Source organism: Hippopotamus amphibius, chromosome 9, assembly GCF_030028045.1.
Source record: "Hippopotamus amphibius kiboko isolate mHipAmp2 chromosome 9, mHipAmp2.hap2, whole genome shotgun sequence".
Taxonomy (NCBI): Eukaryota; Metazoa; Chordata; class Mammalia; order Artiodactyla; family Hippopotamidae; genus Hippopotamus; species Hippopotamus amphibius.
In genome coordinates, this window is record NC_080194.1 from 129,433,680 (window position 1) to 129,456,473 (window position 22,794).

At 43.1% G+C, this 22,794-nt stretch overlaps 2 protein-coding genes across 3 annotated transcripts in view; one reads left to right on the forward strand and one right to left on the reverse strand.

Annotated features, from left to right (window-relative positions):
* The window catches only part of GRIN2A (glutamate ionotropic receptor NMDA type subunit 2A), a 383,792-nt gene that overhangs the window by 299,176 nt on the left and 61,822 nt on the right, over positions 1-22,794 (reverse strand). The gene's annotated exons all lie outside the window — the stretch shown is intronic.
* Positions 9,163-14,524, forward strand: LOC130860175 (acyl-coenzyme A diphosphatase NUDT19-like). The gene is made up of 3 exons (XM_057748037.1): positions 9,163-9,311; positions 11,577-11,633; positions 13,701-14,524. Exons 1-3 carry the CDS (start codon positions 9,163-9,165, stop codon positions 14,410-14,412), a joined length of 918 nt encoding a protein of 305 aa, XP_057604020.1. The 3' UTR covers positions 14,413-14,524.

Sequence of the window (22,794 nt, forward strand, 5' to 3'; positions counted from 1 at the left end):
TGAAATTTAGTAAATAAATATAAATGAATTGGTTAATTAATTTATTAACGAAATAAATTATTTAGTTAAATAAATTATAAATATAAACTAAATAAATTCCCATCCAATCCAGGTGGGAAAGGAAGTAAAACATTCTTTATTCATAGGTGATATAATCCTATATGTAAAAAATCCTAAAGAATCCACAAAATACTAAATGAACTAATGAATAAATACCAAAAACAATCTTTAGAAAAGAACTCCATTCACATTAGCATCAAAAGCAATAAAATACTTAGGAATAAATGTAACAAAAGAAGCACAAGATTTGTACCCTGACACCTACAAAACATTCTTCAAAAGAATTAGCAAAATTCTAAATAAAATGTGAGACATTCCATGTTCATGGATCAGAAGACCATTAGATTCAATAAATCGCCATCCACATTCCAGCAACAGGATTTTTTTTGTAAGACTTGACAAACTTATTCTAAAATTGCATGCGGGACTTCCCTGGTGGTGCAGTGGTTAAAAATCTGCCTGCCAATGCAGGGGACATGGATTTGATCCCTGGCCTGGGGAGATCCCATGTGCCGTGGAGCAACTAAGTCCATGCACCACAACTACTAGGCCCATGCTTTAGAGCCCACAAGCCACAACTACTGAAGCCCGTGTGCCTAGAGTCTGTGAGGGGCAACAAGAGAAGCTACCACACTGAGAAGCCCAAGCACCGCAACGAAGAATAGCCCCTACTTGCTGCAACTAGAGAAAGCCCACGCACAGCAAAGAAGACCCAATGCAGCCAATAAATAAATTTAAAAAATAAATAAATAAAATAAATAAAATTTGTATTCAAATACAAAGGATATGAAATAGCAAAATAATTTTGAAATAGAATAACAATGTTGGAGAACTTATACTACCCAATATCAAACTTATTATAAAGCTCCAATAATCAAGCAAGTGAGGTATTAAAGTAAGAACAGACATACAGTTCAATGGAACACAACTAAAGTTTCAGAAATAAACCCTTATATTTATGTCAATTAATTTCTGACAAAGATGCCAAGACAATTCAATAGGGAAAGGTTAGTCTTTTCAAAAAATGATGCTGGGAAAATTTTAAATCCATAGGTAAAGAAGTGAACTTAAATGCTTATCTCAAACCACACACAAATATTAACTTAAAACTTAAGTGCTGAAACTACAAATCTTTTAGAAAAAAAAAGATTAGAGAAAATCTTCATGACCTTGGGTTAGGCAAAGAGTTCTTAGACACAGCACTATTTTTTAATGAGCCATAAAAGGGAAAATGGGTAAATTAGACTTTATTAAAATTAAAAGCTTTTGCATTCTGAAATATACCATTAAGAAAATGAAATGACAAGCCACAGACTGGGAGAAAATAATTTCAAGTTATCTATATGATAAAGGATATAGATCAAGAATATATAAAAACTCTTACCACTCTATAATAAAAAAAAATAAAAGATGGTTAATAGACAAGAGATATTTCACCAAATATAACCCACAAATGGCTAATAAGCACAAGACAAGGTGCTCAACATCATTAGTCATTAGAGAAATGAAAATTAAAACAATGAGATATCACTTACATACATACTAGAATGGCTTAATTAAAAAGACAAGTATTAGACTTCCCTGGTGGCACAGTGATTAAGAATCCGCCTGCCAATGCAGGGGACACGGGTTCAATCGCTGGCCCAGGAAGATCCCACATGCCGAGGTGCAACTAAGCCCATGAGCCACAACTACTGAGCCCATGTGCCACAACTACTGAAGCCCACGCACCTAGCGCCCATGCTCCACAACAAGAGAAAGCCACTGTAATGAGAAGCCCGTGCACAGGAACAAAAGACCCAATGCAGCCAATAAACAAATTCATTAATTAATTTAAAAAAAAAGACAAGTATTGGCAAGGATATGGAAAAACTGAAACTCTCATACATTGCTGTGATGGAAATGTGAGATGGTAACAGCCGCTGTGGAAGACAGATTGGCAGCTCCCACTCTTAGGTATGTACCCAAGAGAAACTAAAACATATGTCCACACAAATTCTTGTACATGAATATTGATAGGAGTATTATTTATGACAAAAAGTGGAAGCAACTCAAATGCCCATCAGCTGGTGAACTGCAAACAAAGCACTGTCTATCATATAATGGAATACTGTTGGCAACAGAAAGGTGTGAAACGTTGCTACATGCTCCAACACAGGTTCACCTCAAAACCTGCTACGTCAATGACGCCAGACTCAAGAGACCATATATTTTATGACCCCCATTTATGAGAAATGTCCGGAAGAGGCAAATCCACAGAGACAGCAGCCCAGTAGCTGCCTGTGGCTGGGAGTGGAAGAGATGGTGGACTACAAATGGGCTTGAGAGAATTTTGTAGGAGTGACAAAAATGTGCAAAAGCTGTCTTGTGGTGATGGCTGCAAAAATGTGTATATTTACTTTAAGAATCCTCCTGCCAATGCAGGGACCATGATTCGATCCCTGGTCTGGGAATATCTTACATGCCCAGGAGCAACTAAGCCCATGGGCCACAACTACTGAGCCCGCGCACCTAGAGCCCATGCCCCACAATGAGAGAAGCCACCACAATAAGAAGCCCACGCACCACAACCAAGAGTAGCCCCTGCTTGCCACAACTAGAGAAAGCCCACACGCAGCAACCAAGACCCAATGCATCCAATAAATAAAAATAAATAAATAAATAAATATAAAATAAGAACTGAGCTTTGTCTAAACGGGACTGAGATTATTTTAAACAAGATCTGCATGTTTATTTTAAAAATTGAATTTACAAGTAAATTTTATGATTTGTAAATTATGGATCAATAAAGCTGTCAAAATAAAGTAACGATGCCCACACCAGCCCACACGATAGTCTAGTCACCTGCAAACACTGTACCACCAACCTAGTCCTTTCAGCAAGAGGTAGAAGAGTTTGGTCAAAGGAGTGATGTTTGAAGTTGGAGAGGTTCTTACCTCTTTCTGAATAATCCTGCCCAAGCAATATTTGGGAAGAGTAAAAAAAAAAAAAAAAAGACACAAACGGCACAGTGGTGTCAGCACAATATCTACATGCATATATTTTTAATCTCTTCAATTCTAGAAAGGGAGTCTTGTTACAGTCCAGGGAAAATCGGTCCTTATGCTGAATAACAAATTAGCATCTCAGCAGAAAGGCACTGTCCTGTGAGACCTTCCTACTTTGCAGTTAGGCCACTCAGGGAAATGAGGTGGCAGGAGATGGAGACTATCGTGTCTTCACGTCTCTAGAGCATCAGAACAGAAGGAATTCTCCTTCGTCTGATAAAATAATAGCTTCCCACCTCCAAAGAGAGAAGTAGAAATGGACAACTTTTTTCTCTTAATAATTTGGCCTTCAATAAAAACTAATTCTTAGGCACGGCTTACCACCTGCCAGGCACTGTTGTAAGTGCTGGTGTCTTAACTAATTTAATGCTCCAAACAACCCTATGAGGTCACTTCTTTTTATTCCCCTTTTACAGATGAGGAAACTAGAGCACAGAGAGGTTAAGTGACTTGTCCAAGATCCCACAGCAAGTCAGTATAATGGAGTTAGGATTCAAATCAAGCAGATAACTTTCTGTTTGTTTGTTTGTTTGTTTTCTTTTGTTTTTTCTTTTTCTATTTTTTCTTTTTCTTTTCTTTTTTTCAGATAACTTTAGAATCCCTTCTCTTAAGCCCTCTTCCTCTTGTACCCAAAGGTACTAAATAGCAAGGTTTGGGGAAAAGAGAAGTAAATTTTAACACTGCCTCTTACCCTTCTGAGACCCTGAGAGGAAGAAAAGCAAGGAGCTAAGAGTTACAGGCAGGGTACATGTGTCATGATGGAAGTGGGGGTGGATACAGTTGTTCTAGCAGCCCGCAGGTCCCAGAGGACACTGTATCCTTTTTCTTTGCCTGGTCCTGAAAAGAACAGCCTCTCTGTCAGAAGATCTCAAGTATCAGAGGCATGTTACTGGTGTGTATCCTGTTTCTCATCAGGCCTCCCCATCCACTGGACCACTGCGTTCAGCCCTGACTTGTGGGAGGGGCCCGGCACACAGCTAAAATTCAGAGTCACTCCTCCATTTGCCACACAGCACTGGCATTTGAACTCAAGTGACTATATTACAATTAGGAAGCATCAACCGGCTTTAAGATCTACGGTCTCTGATTATTTTAGGGGACACCCTGACAACCGAAAAAGGGGGGGGAGTCTTTTGTGGAAGATTGCATCCTCATCCCAGTTCTTCACTCCTTACTGTATCTTGTCATGTGATTCTGGGGTCCCTCCCACGGAAGGAGCAAGCAGGGCTTATTTCCCTTCCTTTTGACTTTGGGCTTGGTCATGTGACTTGGTTGGTCAATAAAGGGAGGGAGGAGTGACAGTGGACCGGTTCCGAGTCTAGGCCCCCAGAGACCTCGCATGGTTCTGCTTGCTCTCTTAAGCCCCGATTATTATCTCAAGAGGAACCTCCCTGATAGCTGCCGCCTTCTCAGCTGAAGTCACAGCACAAACACATCAGAGCAGACCTGAGCCCAAAGCTCAAGGGGGGGCTCAGCCAGCCATCCCTATACCTGAAGCATCAGGGAGCTTGCCCAGCCAAGATCTGCCCACTCCCACCAACCCACAGGTGTGTGAGGGATAGCAGGAAACCATTGTTTTAGCCACTGAATTTTAGGATGGTTTGTTATATAGCAATGACTAACTGATACAGTTTGTTACAATGTTGCTTTTGCCTAGGGGGTCCAAGATTCCAGGGAAGGGATGGTCCTGGGCCCTCTGACCACAGAACTTAGGTAGTTTCGTTTCTCTCCTTTTATACGTGAGAAACGTGGCCTAAAGAGAACGGATGTGTGGCCCAGTGAGTGAGTGCTAGAGCTGTGGTGGAAACCTAAATCTCCTGTCCCTTTAGCCCAGATTCCCAAGATCTGAGACCCAGATGTCAGTCAAATAATCTGAAAAGTCACGATTTTATTGAGTAGAGTCTTAGTTTGCTGGGGCTGCTTACACAACAGAAATTTCTTTTCTCACAGTCCTGGGGGCTCAAAGTCTGAGATGAAGGTGCCAGCCAGGTTGGCTTATTCTCAGGCCTCTCTCCTTGCCTTGCTGATGGCCGCCTGCTTGCTGTGTCCTCACATGCTCTTCTCTCTGTGCATGTCTGTGTCCTAATCCTCTCTTCCGAGGATACCAGTCAGATTGGATAAGGGCCAACTCTGACGACTTCATGTGAACTTAATTACTGCTTTAAAGACCCTCTCTCCAAATACAGTCACATCTGACGTCCTGGGGATTAGGATTTTAACGTATGAATTTGGAGAAGGCACAATTCAGTCCATAACAAGCAGCTACTCTCTGCTCAGCACTGTGACAAGTGTGATGGGGGAGGCACGCTATAAACAGGGACCCAGTCATGCTCTTTATTTGTGTCTCCGCCATAGCCCTTCCCGCATTAACCTGTGATGGGGTGAGTGAGTCAGACCTGGAAACAATGAGACCCTTACACATGAAACAGTTAGTGGATAGTAGGGTTTGGGTTTTAAAAAGCACAGAACTGGGAGTCACGAGGTAAGAGTTGTAGGCTCAGTTCTGTCACTCACCTGCTATGTGACTTTCTATAAACTTGACGTATATCAAAATATTCAGTTAAAAAAAAATATGGGTCCAGGTCCCATCTCAGACTAAGAAAATCAGATTCACTGGGTGAGGGGCCCAGGCATCCATGTATTTGTTTTTATTTGTGTTGTTTGATCCCTCAGGTGATTCTAATGTGATCCTTGGGTTGAGAATTCCTATGGGTCCTAGAGGAAAATTACATTCTGACATCCTCTGGACGAGTGAGCACCAGGATGAATGGTCTATCACAGTACAGCTCACAATACATCCCAACCAGCAGCAGCATCGCCTGGGAACCTGTTAGAAATGGAAACCCTTGGGCCTCATCCAGACATGATGAGTCAGACACTCTGGAGGAAGTCTGGCAATTTTTTTTTTAACAAGCCTTCAAGTGGGCTATTATGCCCACCAAAGTTTGAGGCCCACAGTCTATACTGCTTCTCAATTACTTTAAGGTGACTAATAGTGTTCCTCTTTTCCTTTTTAGCTTATTTTTAATTGTAGTAAACCCCCCCCCCACACACACACACACAACATAAAATTTACTATCTTAACCATTTTTAAGTGTACAATTGGGTAGCGGTAAGTGTATTGACATTGTTGTTACGATGGATCTCCATCTTGCAAAACAGAAACTCTGTACTCATTAAGCAACTTCCCATCTCCACCTCCCTGCAGCCCCTGGCAACCACTATTCTACTCTCTGTTTCTAAGAACTTGATGAACTTGATGACCTCATACATGTGCCATCTACAGTATTTGCCTTTTTTGAGATTGGATTATTTCACTTAGCATAATGTCCTCAAGGTTTATCCCTGTTGCAGCATGCGACAGGATTTCCTTCCTTTTTTAAGGCTGAATAATATCCCATTGTCTGTGTGTGCCACATTTTGTTTATCCATTCATCCACGGATGGACGTGGGTTGTTTCCACCTCTTGGCTCTTGTGAATAATGCTGCTATTATCCTGAGTGTGCAGCTTCAATTTTAATATGTACACACATCACCTATGAATACTGTTAAAATACACAGTATGGGTGGGGACCTCCCAGATTCTGCATTTCTAACAAGCTCCAAGCTGATGCTCATGCTGGTCTGCAGACCACGCTTTGAATAGCAAAGGTGGAGATCCAATGAGAAGAGAGAAAGGAGCTCAGAAAAGTTTTAAACCAGTGTAGACGTCAAGCCCCAGATCGCCTTCCCTAAATGTCCCCAAGAGACCAAGTCCAGGAACACCAGGGAAATCGTGGATTTTACCTCTGCTATTCCAACCCACACCCGATATCCTCCTATCCTTGCCAGATACCCCATCTCTTTTACTTCCCCTGCAGGTCAGCGCCCCCTGCACGGCCATGCTACAACCACCACTAACGCCTTGAACTAACCTCTCTCCTACATCACTCTCATGCCAGGCACCCGAGCCTGGGGAACAGGAACCAATGTACAAAATTAACCAATTCAAGGGCATCTACTCGAAAAGGCTAAAAGTCTTTCCCAAGTGTGAGGCTGGAATAGTGGTGTAAACAGTGATGATTTTTAGGTGGCTGGTACAAGGATACAGAATTAAATAACATCAAACCACACGGTGAGAAAGCGGCTCCCTTTCAAGCCTGTTTCAACCCTTCTGAAGACATCAAGGAAAAAGTCCCAAACACCTTACAGCACTTGCTAATCTCCCTTTTTAACAGAGATCAGGCCTCGGGCTCAGAGCCTTAGGCAGGCAGCAGTCTCCAGCTAGAAATAAAGAAGCACTGTTTGGTCTTCGTTGTATTTATTTTTGCACTTGCTTTCTATTTGTGGGAAGTGATACTGGTTTTCCATTTATGGTTCTGATGCCAAGTTGCTTTCTTAAAACAACTGTACTTAAATTTAAAAGGGAGTGATTTAAAACACACATTAAGCAAATAATCGTAGAGGAGATGTTTGAAGTTGGAAATCTTAGAGGAGGAAGACTCGGGCCTCTTCCCTGTGAAATCTTCACACCACACATACCATTTTGGTGTCTTGGAGACTGCATCCTCCGTGATCAAACCTACGAGACATCAGGGAAGGAGCAGAGCCTCCAGCCAAACTGGAACACCAGTTCCAATAGAGAGGCCAGAAGGACCAGCTTATGCCCTTTCTTCTGGTCCATGAAATCTTTCTGAAACTCGGTGTGCTGGAAAGGGACCCTGACCAAGTCTGCTGCTATGGGAAGATCCTGAATTCTGTGGAGCCAGACATGGACAGCAGTGGAGACAGCAGATGGCTGACAAACACCGTCAGATCCTTAAGCTGCACTTTCCTTCTTAAACTCCCCCATCTACAGGAATTTGGATCAAAGCAAAGAAGTTTCTAAAATTCTCCATACCTTGTGCTTCTGACCAAAGCTTTCCTCCTTGACCTTAAAGACTTATAAAGGGCATCATTATGGGTAATTGCAAAACCATTATGAAAATCAACTACCTATTTTGAGATGACTCCACATATTCAGTATAAAAGATACTTACTCTAAAGCTTTTGGTGTTTTCATTCCAATAGGAACTTCTTTTAATGTTGCAAGCAGCATTACAATTTTAAAGGAGAGGAACATTCTCAGTAATTAAATGCAAATCACCAGAGCTCTAAACTCAGGGGCCTATCTCCCGAGCACCTAGACTCAGCAACAGGGAAAACAAATAACTCAGAAACGGAAATAGGATGTTGTTCTACCTCCCTCCCACCCTCCTCCTCAGCTAACCAAGGCTCCCCCCGGCTCAAAAAAATGTGGAAGTAAGTGCTCTTTCACAAGGCTGATACTTATCTTGAGCTGCTCTCTTCCAAGAGTAGGATGGGTCAGAAGAGATCTGCTCCTACTCTTGGGTTCCAGTCCTGCTATCTCTAAGGTTCTGATTTGCTGGCTTGTTTGCAGGGACAAAGAGACAGAAGAGAAGTGACTTGCTTCAAAGGCTGGATTCCAATGTGACTTCCTCCAGGATGCCACAGGGCCCCTTCCCCACTGCCAGCTGGAAGGAACTCTGCTTGCCCGTGACAGGGAAGTCAGAACATTCTCAGTTCAAACACCTGCATGTGAACATCGGCTCTTTCAACAAAGTTCTTGAGCAGCTACTATGGGTGAGGCACTTTGCTGGGAGCTGGAGATACAGTAATGAAGACTGATGGGTAACTCTCTAACCTTACAGAGCCTGGAGACAGGAGCTAATCAAGTAATCACAGAAGTAAATGGAACATTATAAACTGTCACAAGTGCTACTTAAGCACACGACAAGAATTTACTAGTTGAGGAGTGATAGTGGAAGGAATAGCAGGTGCAAGGGGCCTGTGTCAGAGAGAAGCGGGTGAGCATGAAGGGAACTGCAAGAAGGGCCATGGGACTTGTGCAGAGAGTGGGGGGCAGGTGAGAGATGCAGCTGGGGAAGCAGCTGAGGTCAGCCAAGCAAAGCCTCGAAGATCCTAGAGACAATTTTTATTCCAATCACCATAGCAAAGGAAGCCAACAGAGGGGTTTAAGCAGGGGAGAGACATGGATTGCATTTGGAAGGATCCCATGGGCTTCAGTGGAGAGAAAAGGTTTGGGAGAGGAGCTGAGATTCAGGTGGAAGGTCAGTCTGAGGACCTGCAGTTGTCCCAGCAGGAGATGCTGAGCACTGGGCACAGAGGTGACAGCGGAGATGGAGAGAAGGATTTCTACTGGTCGTACGATGTCGGCCAAGTCACTTCTCCTCTCTGCACCTCCACTTCCTCATCTGTGAAATGGGAATAATAATGCCACGCCTCTTAATGAAATGAGAGGACGCGGGAAAGCACCTGGTCCATCATGAGGGTTGGATAAATGACAGCCACTGTTATAATGACCATCTTCTCTGCACCTCTTGTAAGACCCTAATCCATTTATACCCTTTGAAATGGTTGTTTGTCTAGGCTTCTCATTTCATCTGCAAGGCTTTCCTGTTCTTTGAAGGGATGGGCCCTGCTGGATTCACCACATTGCAAAGTAGGTTGCTGAACAGGGTGCCCAGCATCCAGAAAGTGTAAATAAATATTTGTGGAGGGAAATGACTTGAATGGCTCAGCGTATGGCATTCAGCCAGGCTCCCTATTCATTTGAGTTTGTCCATCGTAGACGTGCTGGTCTCCAGGAAGTACCACTCTGTGGAATCTGCCCTCAAGAAAGAACATATTGTTCAGCCACTACGAGCACAGTTCACTGACAGCCTCCAACTGAGGCCACGCTCTTCCCAGGTGACCCCCAGCCACTGACTGAGTACAGCAGGGGTACCAAGGCCTGGCCGTTTCTGCCCAGTGTGGGGTTCCGCTATCTGTGCATCGTGGTCTGAGACTGTCACTCACCTGATCATGCCTCCTGCCTCCCTATTTCATTGTTCGCAGGCATTTACACTCCCTCTCCCCATTCCCTGTAAACCTGCACTCCTGACACTCTCCAACTCAACCTCTGCTTCCTGGAGGGTCCAACAGGCGCAACTTGGAGAGAAGAGGAACTAAAAGCTACCACCTGGGACAGCATATAAAAGAAGCAGAGATAAGTTAAGCAACTCAGAGGTGTTCACTGTCTCAAAGGATTAAAAACTCCAAGAGCTGTAAAAAAGAATGGTCTAATTAATTAAGTTGGCTCAAATTACCAAGAAGCTTTCAGAGTAATAGCAGATGTTGAGGTTCCAAGAAAGATTGCTCCCTGGTTTTGGCCAGAATCCCAGGGGTCATTCGGGCCTATGATTTAGCCAGTTCTTCTCTCCTTCTGGCCAACACCTCTCAATCCATTATTTTGGATTCTAATTATAAACCTGGGACAAGAGCCTAATCTTCCAGCAAGGAAAACCCAGCGGTGTCAGTCCACTTTACCTCTCCTTGCCTTGCATATAGTGTGGGTCTCAGGTTAAAAGATATCAGATGGAGACAAGAATACACACACACACAACACCTCCTTCCCGGGACTTCCCTGGTGGCAGAGTGGTTAAGAATCCGCCTGCCAATGCAGGAGACATAGGTTCAAGCCCTGGTCCGGGAACATCCCACAAGCCAAGGAGCAACTAAGCCTGTGTACCGCAACTACTGAGCCTTCGCACTAGAGCCCGAAAGCCAAAACTACTGAGCTCATGTGCTGCAACTACTGAAGCCTGCGCACCTGGAGCCCATGCTCCTCAACAAGGGAAGCCTGCAATGAAGAGTAGCCCCCGCTCGCCACAACTAGAGAAAGCCCATTTGCAGCAATGAAGACCCAATGCAGCCAATTAATTAATTTAAAAAATACCTCCATCCCTAACAGAACTGTCAAGTCTTCTGTTGGAGAGATAGCACCACTATTAAGAAAGAATTATTGTTGCTACACTTTGAGGGATAATTTAGCAGCTTTGGGAGGAATCCACTCAAAGTTTGGTCTAGTCTCAGTTCCTAGGACATCAAGCCACCTCCGTGAAGCTAAAGGTGACAGGCAAAACTGACAACACAGTGGTCATTTTAAGATGGTAACAATAGCAACCAGTATGTTTCTAGCACTGGGTGAGGATTTTCACATAATTAACTCATCTAGTCATCCCAGGAACTCATTTACATTGGTCACATTATCACCCATTTTTTTCAATGAGGGCAGAAAGGTTCAGAGCGGTTTAAATAACTTGTTGGAAGTCACAGAGGTCCTAAGTGGCAGAGCTAGGATTCAAACTCACATCTCTCCAGAACCAAAGACTACGTTTATGATGCTTCCTCTGTGGTCCTAGCGCACTCTTTCCCTGGGCACTCACCTTCTGAGATTCACCCACCCACAGACATACAGTGGACACCCCAGTTGCTGCATCATGTAACAAGCATTCCGCGTCTACTCTGAGCCAAGCCCTGTGCTAGACACTGGAAAGAAAGGAATGCACGATCCCTGTCATCAAGAGGCTCACAGACTAGTGGAGGAGACTTCATGGGGCAATTCCTCTCACGTTCTCTCTCATAAAGAAGCTCCACTCCCAACGCCAAGGAAGTAGACACCATCAGCGGCAACAGTGACTTTTTGTAGAGATGAAGAGACTGAAGATGGGAGAATGTGAACTTGTCCACAGATGTACATCTAGTCATAACAAAGCTAAAACCCCAACCGGGTAAGCCTATATATCACAAGCTCTGCATCACCACAGCTGAAAGAAACAACACACTTGGGGAAGCGGGAGGGCTCTGCCTGCACCAATCAGGATGCAATTTGCAGACATTTTTCAGAGCAGAAAATGTATGAGTGTCTGAAGGGCAGTGATCAATCATTTCAGCCATCTTAAGTGAGACCAGAATAGATACAAAGAGAATCACAACCACACAGAAATCTAACAGTCAAGGGTATGAACCAACCTCCAGAATATTTCCTCTTAAAATGATAGCCACGGTTCTAGAATTGGGAGAGGGTACAAGGAGATGCTGCTAGTGTAGGCAGCTGAAGTGATACCTACATCATGGGACTATTGCCAGAAGAATTAATAACCTCATAGAATCTGACGGATAAGAAAATATATACACACCCATCAAGCCCAGTGCAAGCATCCCTGCCGGATTCTCTGTGACATATGCTTGTTCTGCCTGATGACCCTCCAGTGACAAAGAACTCTGGACCTAGTGAGCCACCCACTGCTCTGCCTTATTCTCTTTGGAGCCAGATTCCGTCTCCTCGGGGCTCTACCTGTTTCTTTAGATTCTAGAGCAACTTGGAACATATCTGCTCCACACTCAACATGGAAACCCTTCAAATAACTGCATACAGAAACTACCAAATCCTCTCCCTTCTCTCATTTTTCTCTACTCCCAGAAACACACACACTTATCCTTCCATTGACACCGTTAGTGAACCATTTCCAGCTACCTGCACCTCACCTAGTAATCTTCCTCTTAACAAGCCCAGTTTATCAACATTCTTCTCAAAATGTGGACCCCAGAAGTGAGTGTAGCTAAAGATAAAAAATATTTGTGAAAGGGCTTTAAAAACCATAATGTATTAGGCAGAAGCCAAGGAATTCTTCCCTCTCTCTGGGACCAAGCAAAATTATAAACTACAGTTCTCTTAATACAAACTAGTTTGAAAAAAAAAACTGCTAAATTCATTCATTCATCCATTTGTTCATTCGTTTCACAGATCTGTGCTGATTCTAAAACTGTGGCCTACGAGAAGTGCGAGACATATAACGGTACGTGAACTCAATTCTTACCATTTATCAATCAAGCAAAGCTCAGCCCATGGCCCTCTTCTCTTCCATGCTTTTTTCTTTTCCAGGGTGATGGTATCTGTCTTCAAGGCTGAAGCTTCCCAAATGCTCGCCTGCCACCCAGCTCTCGAATGCTTCCCTGACATTCCCATCAGGATGACCTGCAGCCCCCTCCAACCCAACGTGTTTAAAAAAACTCATCAATGGACTTCCCTGGTGGCGCAGTGGTTAAGAATCCGCCTGCCAATGCAGGGGACACGGGCTCGATCCCTGACCTGGGACGATCCCACATGCTGTAGAGCAACTAAGCCCGTGCCCCACAACTAATGAGCCTGTGCTCTAGAGCCCAATAGCCACAACTACTGAGCCCACATGCTGCAACTACTGAAGCCTGCACACCTGTGCTCCACAACAAAAGAAGCCACCACAGTGAGAAGCCTGGACATCACAACCACCACAATGAAGAGTATCCCCTGCTTGTTCCAACTAGAGAAAAGCCCGCGTGCAGCAAAAAAGACCCAAAAAGCAGCCGATAAATAAATAAATACATTTAAAAACAAAAACAAACAAACAAAAAGTCTCGCTTTTCCCTCTTCAGATTAACCCTCCCCTTCGGTGCATGGCACCATCATGCTTTCAGATGTCCAAGCTGAAACTCTGGAATTCTTGACACCTTCCTTTCCCTCACACCCTATGTCTGGTCACTCTACCGCCGGAACACTATTTATATCCATCCATCTAGTAATCTTTTCTCTCCTGGCCTAACTCTCTGTAATCTCTTACCTGGACAAGTTCAATAACATCCTAGCCTTTCTTCCTGTTTCCATTGTTGCCTCCTAGAATTCATTCTCCATCCAGCAGCCAGAGAGTTCTCTTAAAAAAATAAAAACCTGAGGCTGCGGCCCAGGGGCCCCGGGCCCCCGGCGCCCGAGCTGGGCCGCGCCCTCGCGCCGCCGCCGGCCCTGGACGACTGGCGTGCCCGCGTGCGCCGCGACCCGCAGCACTTCCTGCGCCTGTGCGCGCACCTCGACTGCACGCCCGACATCTGGGCGCTGCACGAGCGGAGCGCCTGGCTCACGCAGTTCACGGGCCGGGGCGGCGGCCGCTGCTTCGAGACCACCTTCTTTCTGTGCTGCCTGCGCGAGCCGCGGCCGCCAGTCTTCTCCGACTTGGTGGAGGTGGTGGGCTGCCAGTGGTCATCTCCATCAGAGGCAACTGAAAGCTTCATATCAAAGGAAATTTGGTTTGCAGTCCCACAGTTCTACGAAATAAGAAGACTAGAAAACTTTGCCTCTCTCTCTGACTTGCACAAATTTTGTTTGGATCGTGAATTAGAAGGGGTGGAAAGATTGCTGCCAATCGTATTATTAACTGCTGATGGGATGATCCATCTTTTACCAGGAGATGAGATGTACTTAGAAGATTCAAACTTTTTAGAAAATCATATGTCCACTGAAAAAAAGATTGAAGAAATCATGAAGGAAAGCAAGAAATTTCACCGAGTAGTGTTGTACAGTCACCATGATTATAACATCCACGTGACAGTTCAGTCAAAGTATAAACACGTTTATCCTAAGAACTATGTAGTGAGTAAGAGCCGTCTGTAAAGAATAGCTTCTTTGTAAGCTGGCCTACTTGAAGCTATTCTGATGAAAAATGAGGGTTGACTAGACATGCCTGGAACTTAAGGAACTTTGTGCCTGTAAGTTCTAGTACAGTCTTTCATGTTTCAAGTACATTGTGGAGCTCTTATTTTATTCTTTAAACCTTACAGTATCACACAAGTATAAAGTATTAATGATCTTGTTACCAAAACGAGAAAAAATTTTTCACAAGGGTTTCTACTTTTGTATTGTTATCAAAAGTTTAAGTAAGATGTTCTACTGTATTGTCTTTTAACTGTATTAGCACTCTGCCTGACATACTAGCAGATTGATCCATGAATTCCTTAGACTTTCTGCTGGAATTAATTTAAGGGTGTGTGGTTAGATGCATGGTGAACAGTAGACTGAGATGACCTTCAAGTGACAGTGTCATTATTTTCTTATGACTTTAGCTTGATGATTAAGATATAATTCTGTTTAAAACTAAATGGCATAAGTTATTATGTTTACCAAATTGGAAGTTATTTTAGTGACTGTTGTAAAGAAATGTGAAGCCATAACAAAGGTCATAATTATTTTTACCTTGGAGTGCTAGTTAACAGAATACAAGGAGATTAGAGAGATGTAGAGCTATTCATCATCTAAGGGTACTTATTAATGGTGTTTTTAATATGGGTAATTTTTTCACCTCCTCTTAAGAGCAATAATGTTTATTGATTAAAGGTGAGAAATGGGTAAGACACCAAAAATAAATAAATAAATAAATAAATAAATAAATAAATAAATAAATAAAAACCTGATCATGTCTATTTCCTACCTTCACGGATAAAACCCTTCATGGATCTCCCCAAAGTAGCCCATTTACCCTTGCATGGCCTGGACTCTTCAGACACCACTACCATCATTCCATTCCTCTACTCCCACTCCTGGATCTTTAGTGTTTAATCATTCTGGCCTTCCTCCAGTTGTTTAGAGAGCCCCTATTCCTTCCAACCACAGGGCCTTTGCATATAGGGGAATGTTCTGCTTCTCTGCCACTCTCCTGCAACCCCCATCTTCACCTAACTCCTCATTACCCTTCAGAAACAATTCAAACATCACTACCTTAGAGAAGCCTTCCTTGAGCACTGCCCCCCCATCCTTAGGGCCCCTCTCATAGCAGCCTGTAATTACCAGTCATTGCAGTTTTGGCAATTATAATTAAATAACTTGATGCCTCATTCAGTATTTGGTGTTTTTGTCCAATGAGACTATAAGCTGAATAAAGCCTTAGAGGGTATCTGTCTTGCATTCCTACACAGCCCTCATGGCTGGCACCTTGCACGGTATAAAATAGGTCATCAATAAAAGGATAACTAGGAGTACAAAGTCAGAACATACAGATGTGGCTGTATTATGTGGCAGAGGTAGACAAGGAAAACAACGTGAATGAATTCCATCAAAAATGGTTCTGCTGGAAAAGGTACAGACTTCCACTTATAAATAAGTACTAGGATTGGGAGAGAGGGATTGCCTTCTACACATTACTAATAAGAAAAAAAAATCAAATTGTACACTTTAAATATATGCAGTTTATTGTGTACCAATTGTATCTCAATAAAAGTTCTTAAAATAAGTACTAGGGATGAAATGTGCACTATAAATATAATTAACACTGCTGTATGTTATACATGACAGTTATTGAGAGAGTAAAGCCTAAGAGTTCTCATCACAAGAAAAGAAAATTTTTTCCTAGTTCTTTAATTTTGTAACTATACAAAATGATGGATGTTCAGTGAACTTGTGATAATCACTTCATCATGTCTGTAAATCAAATCATTACGCTGAACACCTTAAACTTACACAGTGCTGTAAATCTCAATTATATCTCAATAAAACTGGAAGAAAAATGGTTCTGCTGCAGAACAGAAACTGGGTAAGGAAATTTGAGTTCGAACTTTTCCTTTTAACCAGCTTATGTATACAGACAGACGCAACCTTGATTAGTGATTCAGACATGGTCAGACAGTAAGTCCCCTACATACGAACGAGTTCAGTTCCAAGAGCGTGTTAGTAAGTCTAATTTGTTCATAAGTGCAACAAAGTTAGCATAGGTACCCAGCTAACAAAATCGGCTAGATAGTATTATACTGTAATAGGTTTATAATACTTTTATACAAATAATACACACACAAAAAAAACACAAAAAATAAACGTTTTTAATCTTACAGTACAGTACCTTGAAAAGTACAGCAGGGCAGTACAATAGCTGGCACACAGGGGCTGGCATCGAGTGAACAGGCAGGAAGCATTACTGACCGGAGGGGGGGGGGGGGAGATGGTAGAGCTGAAGGATCGTCAGCAATAGGAGACGGAGGGCGAGCTGCAATTTCACGCACGCCCGATGTGGATGGCACAGGTTGTGGTTCCTTGCTTTATTCAATTCTATCTTGAAAAAACAATCCAGTGATGTCTGGGTAGTAGCTCTTTTTTTTTCTCATCACGGTAGCACTGGATTGCATTCTGAAAAGCTGCTTCAACCCTCGTGTACCATTCTGTGTTCGGGTCCCGTGCCTCAAAAATTAACAGTGCACATTCGCATCTTTGAAAGTTTGCAACTTGAAGGTTGGTATGTAGCGGACTTACTGTATTTATATTTCAGCTTTAGACTCCCAAAGGAATCTCACCAAATATGATGTTCATTTTTCAGAGCTTCTAAAGAAAGAGAGTCTCTCTCCCCATCCTCTTCCAATCCCCAGAAAGAAAGAGAGTGGGAGATGGGTAAGAAGGAAGATAGAAGAAAGGGCAAAGCGGGGAGATAACCCACAACACGATGTTTATTTGGATTTTTGTTGTAGGTTTTGTGTTTTGTTCTGTTCGTTTGCCAAGGACCTGGCAAGTCAGTACCACTCAGGCCTTCATCGTTCTCTATGCTCATTGTGGATGAGACTCAATAGTTTTGTCTGTTTTGTTAACTGATGTATCTCCAGCACCTCAAACAGTAATGGATACTCAATAAATACGTGCTAAATGAATGGTTTCAGTTGTGAGAATTTCATGAGGGTGAGAACAAAGTCTTTTCAACTTTGTATCCCCAAAGTTTGTGGGAATTCAATAAATAACTGCTGGAATAAATGATTTGATGAAGTAATTAAATAGCAAATATGTAAGTTACGTTAATTCTCCTCTTTCACTTGCTTTCCATTTGGTTAAATGTATTCTTTTGTTTGGGGAGCTTACGTGAGCATGATTTTACCAAGTTGTGGGGAGGAATTGTGTCGTATACGGTTTTTTTTTTCCAGTTACTGGATTCTTTGGGGTGCCCACGTGACAATGCCAAGTTTCTACACCGAGTCCTGAGTCCTGAGTGGAAAAGTGCGAGGAATATCCACAAATAAATAAATACCCAGCCTTAAAAATCAATAAAATGATCCCTCAGCTCCCATTAAATTGACATTTTAGACCCCACTGTGTATGCAGGTGCTCCAGTAAGTGTCAGGAAGAGAAACCGGTCAGATTTCCACATCCTTCATGAGCTCAGAGTTTATAAGTAAGATTGATGGGCAAGCCAAAATAAAATAAAATAAAAAGACAACACAACGTGATAAACAATATAACAGAGGCACCTGCTAAGTATCAATGGGGGCACAGCGGAGGCATAAAATAAAAGAAGCCTGAAGTAAACTTTTAATGAGTTGCCAAAAAAAGTCTTTGGTTTTCTCTGCCAAGATTAAGACAGTGCTGCTGTGGGTCTGGTGCCTGTAGTCATGATCCCGAAGGAGCCAGAGTTCATCCTGAATCTCTTCCACGGATGGAAGCCCAGAGAAGGAGTTCAGTGGAAGTGAGAAGGCTCTGAAACTCTGACAAAAGGCCTAAGGGTCTTTACCCAGCAGTGCTGACCATGGCAGTTAAAGCTTGAAGCCAATTCCCTGGAGAAAAAAAAAGCCTCGCCCTTTAGTAAAGCTGCCAGAAACCTCCAGAGTTAACAGTTTGTACGGTGTCTTTCTGCAGACACAGAAAAGTGAGAGGGGAAATCTAAAGGTCGTATCAGGGCCAAGAGAGCTTTCGAGCCTGGGCAGTAGAACAAGTTGACCCAACGTTAATAGAGATATTAAAAATATACAAACATAAGGAAACCATATTCAAAAATGGGAGAGCATAAATGCACATGAAACAAGCTATATGACAGAGCATGTGGTAGGCATTATAAACATAAATAATCTTAATGACATAGGAAATCCTTATGACATTTGAAATAAATAAAGCAAAATAACCAGCCATTATGGTAAAAAAAATTTTTGTATAGGCATGAGATTATGTGTGGAAAAAGACTTGGGTGGATAAAAAAATGAAAGCATGGCTACAATGAGGTGTGCATACAACCCCATCTGAAATATGCAAGATGATGAACATTCTAGGGAAAGAAATTAGTGTAAGAGGTTTTTCTGTTGTTGTTTATTTGTTTGTTTTTAATTTGGGGGCTTTTTAAAATGTTTTTTAAGATTTTTTAATGTTTAAAATTGTCTTTCCTGTTAAAACAATTTTTTTTATTTAAAAATAAGAAAAAGTTTTGGGACTTCCTACATGGCTCAGTGGTTAAGAATCCGCCTGCCAATGCAGGGGATACACGTTCGATCCCTGCTCCAGGATGATCCCACATGCTGTGGAGCTACTAAGCCTATACACCACAACTATTCAGCTTGCGCTCTAGAGCCCGTGAGCCACAACTATTGAGCCCATGTGCCACAACTACTGAAGCCCACGCACCTAGAGCCCGTGCTCCACAACAAGAGAAGCCACCACAATGAGAAGCCCAAGTACCACAAAGAAGAATAGCCCCAGCTTGCCACAACTAGAGAAAGCCCATGTGCAGCAACGAAGACCCAATGCAGCCAATAAATAAATAATAAATTTATAAAAATAAATAAATTAGTGAAAATAAAAATAAGAAAAAGCTTCCAAATACCAGCACCTTAACACCACCCTACTGACCCCACTATCACACGTGGCTACAGCCTCCTGCTCTGTGTCTGATGCTAAGTTCCTTGAGGGCAGGGAGGATGGCTAGTGTGTCTCTGAATTCCTGGTGCCTGAAGGCAGCCCGACACCTAGGAGGTACTCAGATGATGTTTGTTAGATGAACAAATGTGAAGGCACAGGAGGAAACGCGATTTTTTTTAACAAAGTAAAAGGGTGTTCCAAGAAATGATGGGATGTTAGTTCCTTCGCTTCCGGAGAACGGAGGAGAACTTCAAAATTCTCTTGTGAACAGTGATGCAACGGGCAGAGGGGGAGGTGGGGGGCACTCGAGAAGGGAGAGGAGGAGGGTAGGAAAGATGGCTTGTGTCGGGAGAGCTAAACCTGTGCATCACTCTTCCCTACTCAGAACCTCCCAAGGTAGACACTGCCTTCATTTCCAATTTCAGGTGAAGAAACTAAGACAAAGGAACTGGACTAAAAACGTAATATTTACAAACGGACATGCGGAGATTTGAACCCAGGTCAGCTGGCTTCAAATTCAGGAAACTCTACCCCAAGGGACACTGAGAAGCTAGAGAGCATAGCGTGGGGTGGCGGGGAAGGAGGGGGCAGATTCTCCTATTGAAGGGATGCTGAAGTACAAGCCTGTGCAATTCAATGCTAAGCACACAGAGGGAAGTTCTCTCTGCATCAGGAAGAGCTGGGCAGGAAATCTCAGCACGAGCCTACGGCCCTGACTGCTTCTATGCCCTGCTTCATCACTACAGAACAGGGTATGTTAGTGGAGAAGAAAAGCAAGATGCAGCTGCTTGCACCAAAGGAAACCAAGGGGCATAAACAACGACAGCAGTGCCCAGAGAACGTGAGACCCACAACCTCTTTCCTGCAACTCTGGTATGGAAACTGCCATGAACCAACTTTCAATTTACCTCAGGGGGTTGCATGGGGAGTACTTACAGGGTCCTGTTGAGTCTGCCTGTGTCCTGCAGCCTTTGACTAAATGCCCAAGCTCCTGCCAGCCCAGCTTAGCCGGCAGCACAGCGCCATGTCTGGAATTTGCAAATCAGAGCCGAAGGAAGGTGGACGCACTTCTGTGAACAAGTATTATTGTTTTTCCGGAGTTCCCAAGATCCCTGAAGGTCCTGTCCCTCCCCTGGGAACCTGGCAGTCCAGAAGATTCTTGAGCGGAAAATTAGCAGCTCACCTGAGATGAGCAGGTGCCAGCTGAGATAACCAAGGGCTAGGTTGTTGAGGATACTGTTTTCCTGCTGAGCTTCAGGGCACTGAAGTCAGAGGCGCAGTCTTAATAAACAAGAAGAAGAAGAATTGATTTCACAAGGATTTTGAAGTGCCTGCTATCTGACCGCAAGGATCTAGGTGGTGAGGATACAGGTGAACGAAACACATGAAGTGCCTGCCATGGTAACATCCTCCTGGTGGGAAGTGCTGATGCTCTTAGGGATAACACTAGGGTTTCAGGGAGCACTCCACGTGCATTAGACAGACCCTAGCTGACGTCCTTCTCGTGCATGCCTCACCCAACCCATCCACTGTCACACACCTGCCAAGTGGCAGAGCCAGAACTCACACCCAAGCCTCCAGATCACAGCGCCTGTACTCTCAGCCACCGCACACACCACCCTTATCTCTAAAAGAACCAGCACTCACTTGAGAGAGGACTCTGTGATTCACGATAGTGAACTGACCCTCACCATAGCATGGAATCCTTGGCATCAGCATTCTGTAAGCTGGGAATAAATACCCACGGCTTCGGCAATCCCACTCCTGGGCATATACCCTGAGAAAACCACAATCCCAAAAGAAACGTGTACCACAATGTTCACTGCAGCACTATTTACAATAACCAGGACATGGAAGCAACCTAAATGCCCATCAACAGATGAATGGATAAAGAAGATGTGGCACATACATACAATGGAATATTACTCAGCCATAAAAAGGAATGAAACTGAGTTATCTGTAGTGAGGTGGATGGACCTAGTCTATCATACAAAGCAAAGTAAATCAGAAAGAGGAAAACAAATACTGTATGCTAACCCATATATATGGAATCTAAAAAAATGGTACTTATGAACCCAGGGACAGGGCAAGAATAAAGATGCAGATGTAGAGAACGGACTTGAGGACATACTGTGGGTGAGGGGGCGAAGGGGAAGCCAGGACGAAGTGAGAGAGTAGCTTTGACATATATACACTACCAAATGTAAAATAGATAGCTAGTGGGAAGCTGCTGCATAACACAGGGAGATCAACTCGATGATGGGTGATGACTTAGAAGGCTGGGATAGGGAAGATGGGAAGGAGTCGCGGGAGGGAGGGGATATGGGGATATATGTATAAATACCGCTGATTCACTTTGTTGTACAGCAAAAACTGGCACAACAGTGTAAAGCAATTATATTCCAATAAAGAGTTTAATAAAAAAAAACACCCGTGGCTTGTCAGGGGAATCACATGAGATCCCCAAAGCACACTAAGTTGGCGTGTTCTGGGTACTCAGCTGGCCTCCCTCAGTCAGGAGCTCTTAGCAGCAATGGTTCAGATGACCCCATGTCATTTATGTCAAAATCATGAGCATCCAGTGCATAAATCAGTTTTCCAAAATGTTCTCCACAGAATTTTATTCTGCAAGATGCTTCTCAAAGAGCTAAAAAAAAAAAAGGCAGCTTGCATTTATTAAGCTCTTACTAGGTACCGGGCACTGTGCTGAACACTTTACACATCTTAGCTATGAGATAAGATAAGCACCATTACATTTCCATTTTACAGATGCAAAAACTGAGGCCCAATGAGGTTGACAAACTTGTCCAGGGTCACACATCTAGTGAATGGTGGAGCCAGGTTTCAAGTTCAGATCGGCCAACTTTAAAGCCTGCCTTCTTAACTACTATAGATATGGATATTCCAACATTGGAAACTGCCACGTGTCCTTCTTGGAAATTGGCAAAGCACCTTAGCATATTGGGTAGACCAATTACTGATCACCAATATCTGAAAATTATATTATAGCAAACAAGGTATGTGACAAACACGCAAATAATAAATAAAATAATTACATGTGGGGCTGAAAGAGAAAATAAATAATGGGGAGCAAAAGAAAGGGGAAGCCACTTTAGCTAGAATGGAAACATCCTCCTGAGAAGACATTTAGGCTGAGAACTAACTGAAAAATAATAGAGAAAAACAATAAAACCCAAAGATTGCTCTTTGAAAAAACTATCAGTAAAATTGATAAATTTAGACAGATTGGTCAAGACAGAGAAGAGACAACAGCAGAAGTAAAATAGGGGGCATCACTACAGACCTTTCAGATATTAAAAAATAATAACACGAACCATTTAGAATATTTTGATAACCGAGATGAAATGGACAAATTCCTTGAAAGACACTCTTTGGTGTTTCCAG

What these genes read in the sequence shown, in the direction of transcription:
- LOC130860175 (XM_057748037.1), top strand. Translation starts at nt 9,163, where the DNA reads ATGGGCTTCAGTGGAGAGAAAAGGTTTGGGAGAGGAGCTGAGATTCAG. An exon ending in GAGAAGGATTTCTACTGGTC is followed by an intron (nt 9,312 to 11,576) that starts GTACGATGTCGG and finishes TCTCTCATAAAG; the next exon opens with AAGCTCCACTCCCAACGCCA. An exon ending in AGCGGCAACAGTGACTTTTT is followed by an intron (nt 11,634 to 13,700) that starts GTAGAGATGAAG and finishes TAAAAACCTGAG; the next exon opens with GCTGCGGCCCAGGGGCCCCG.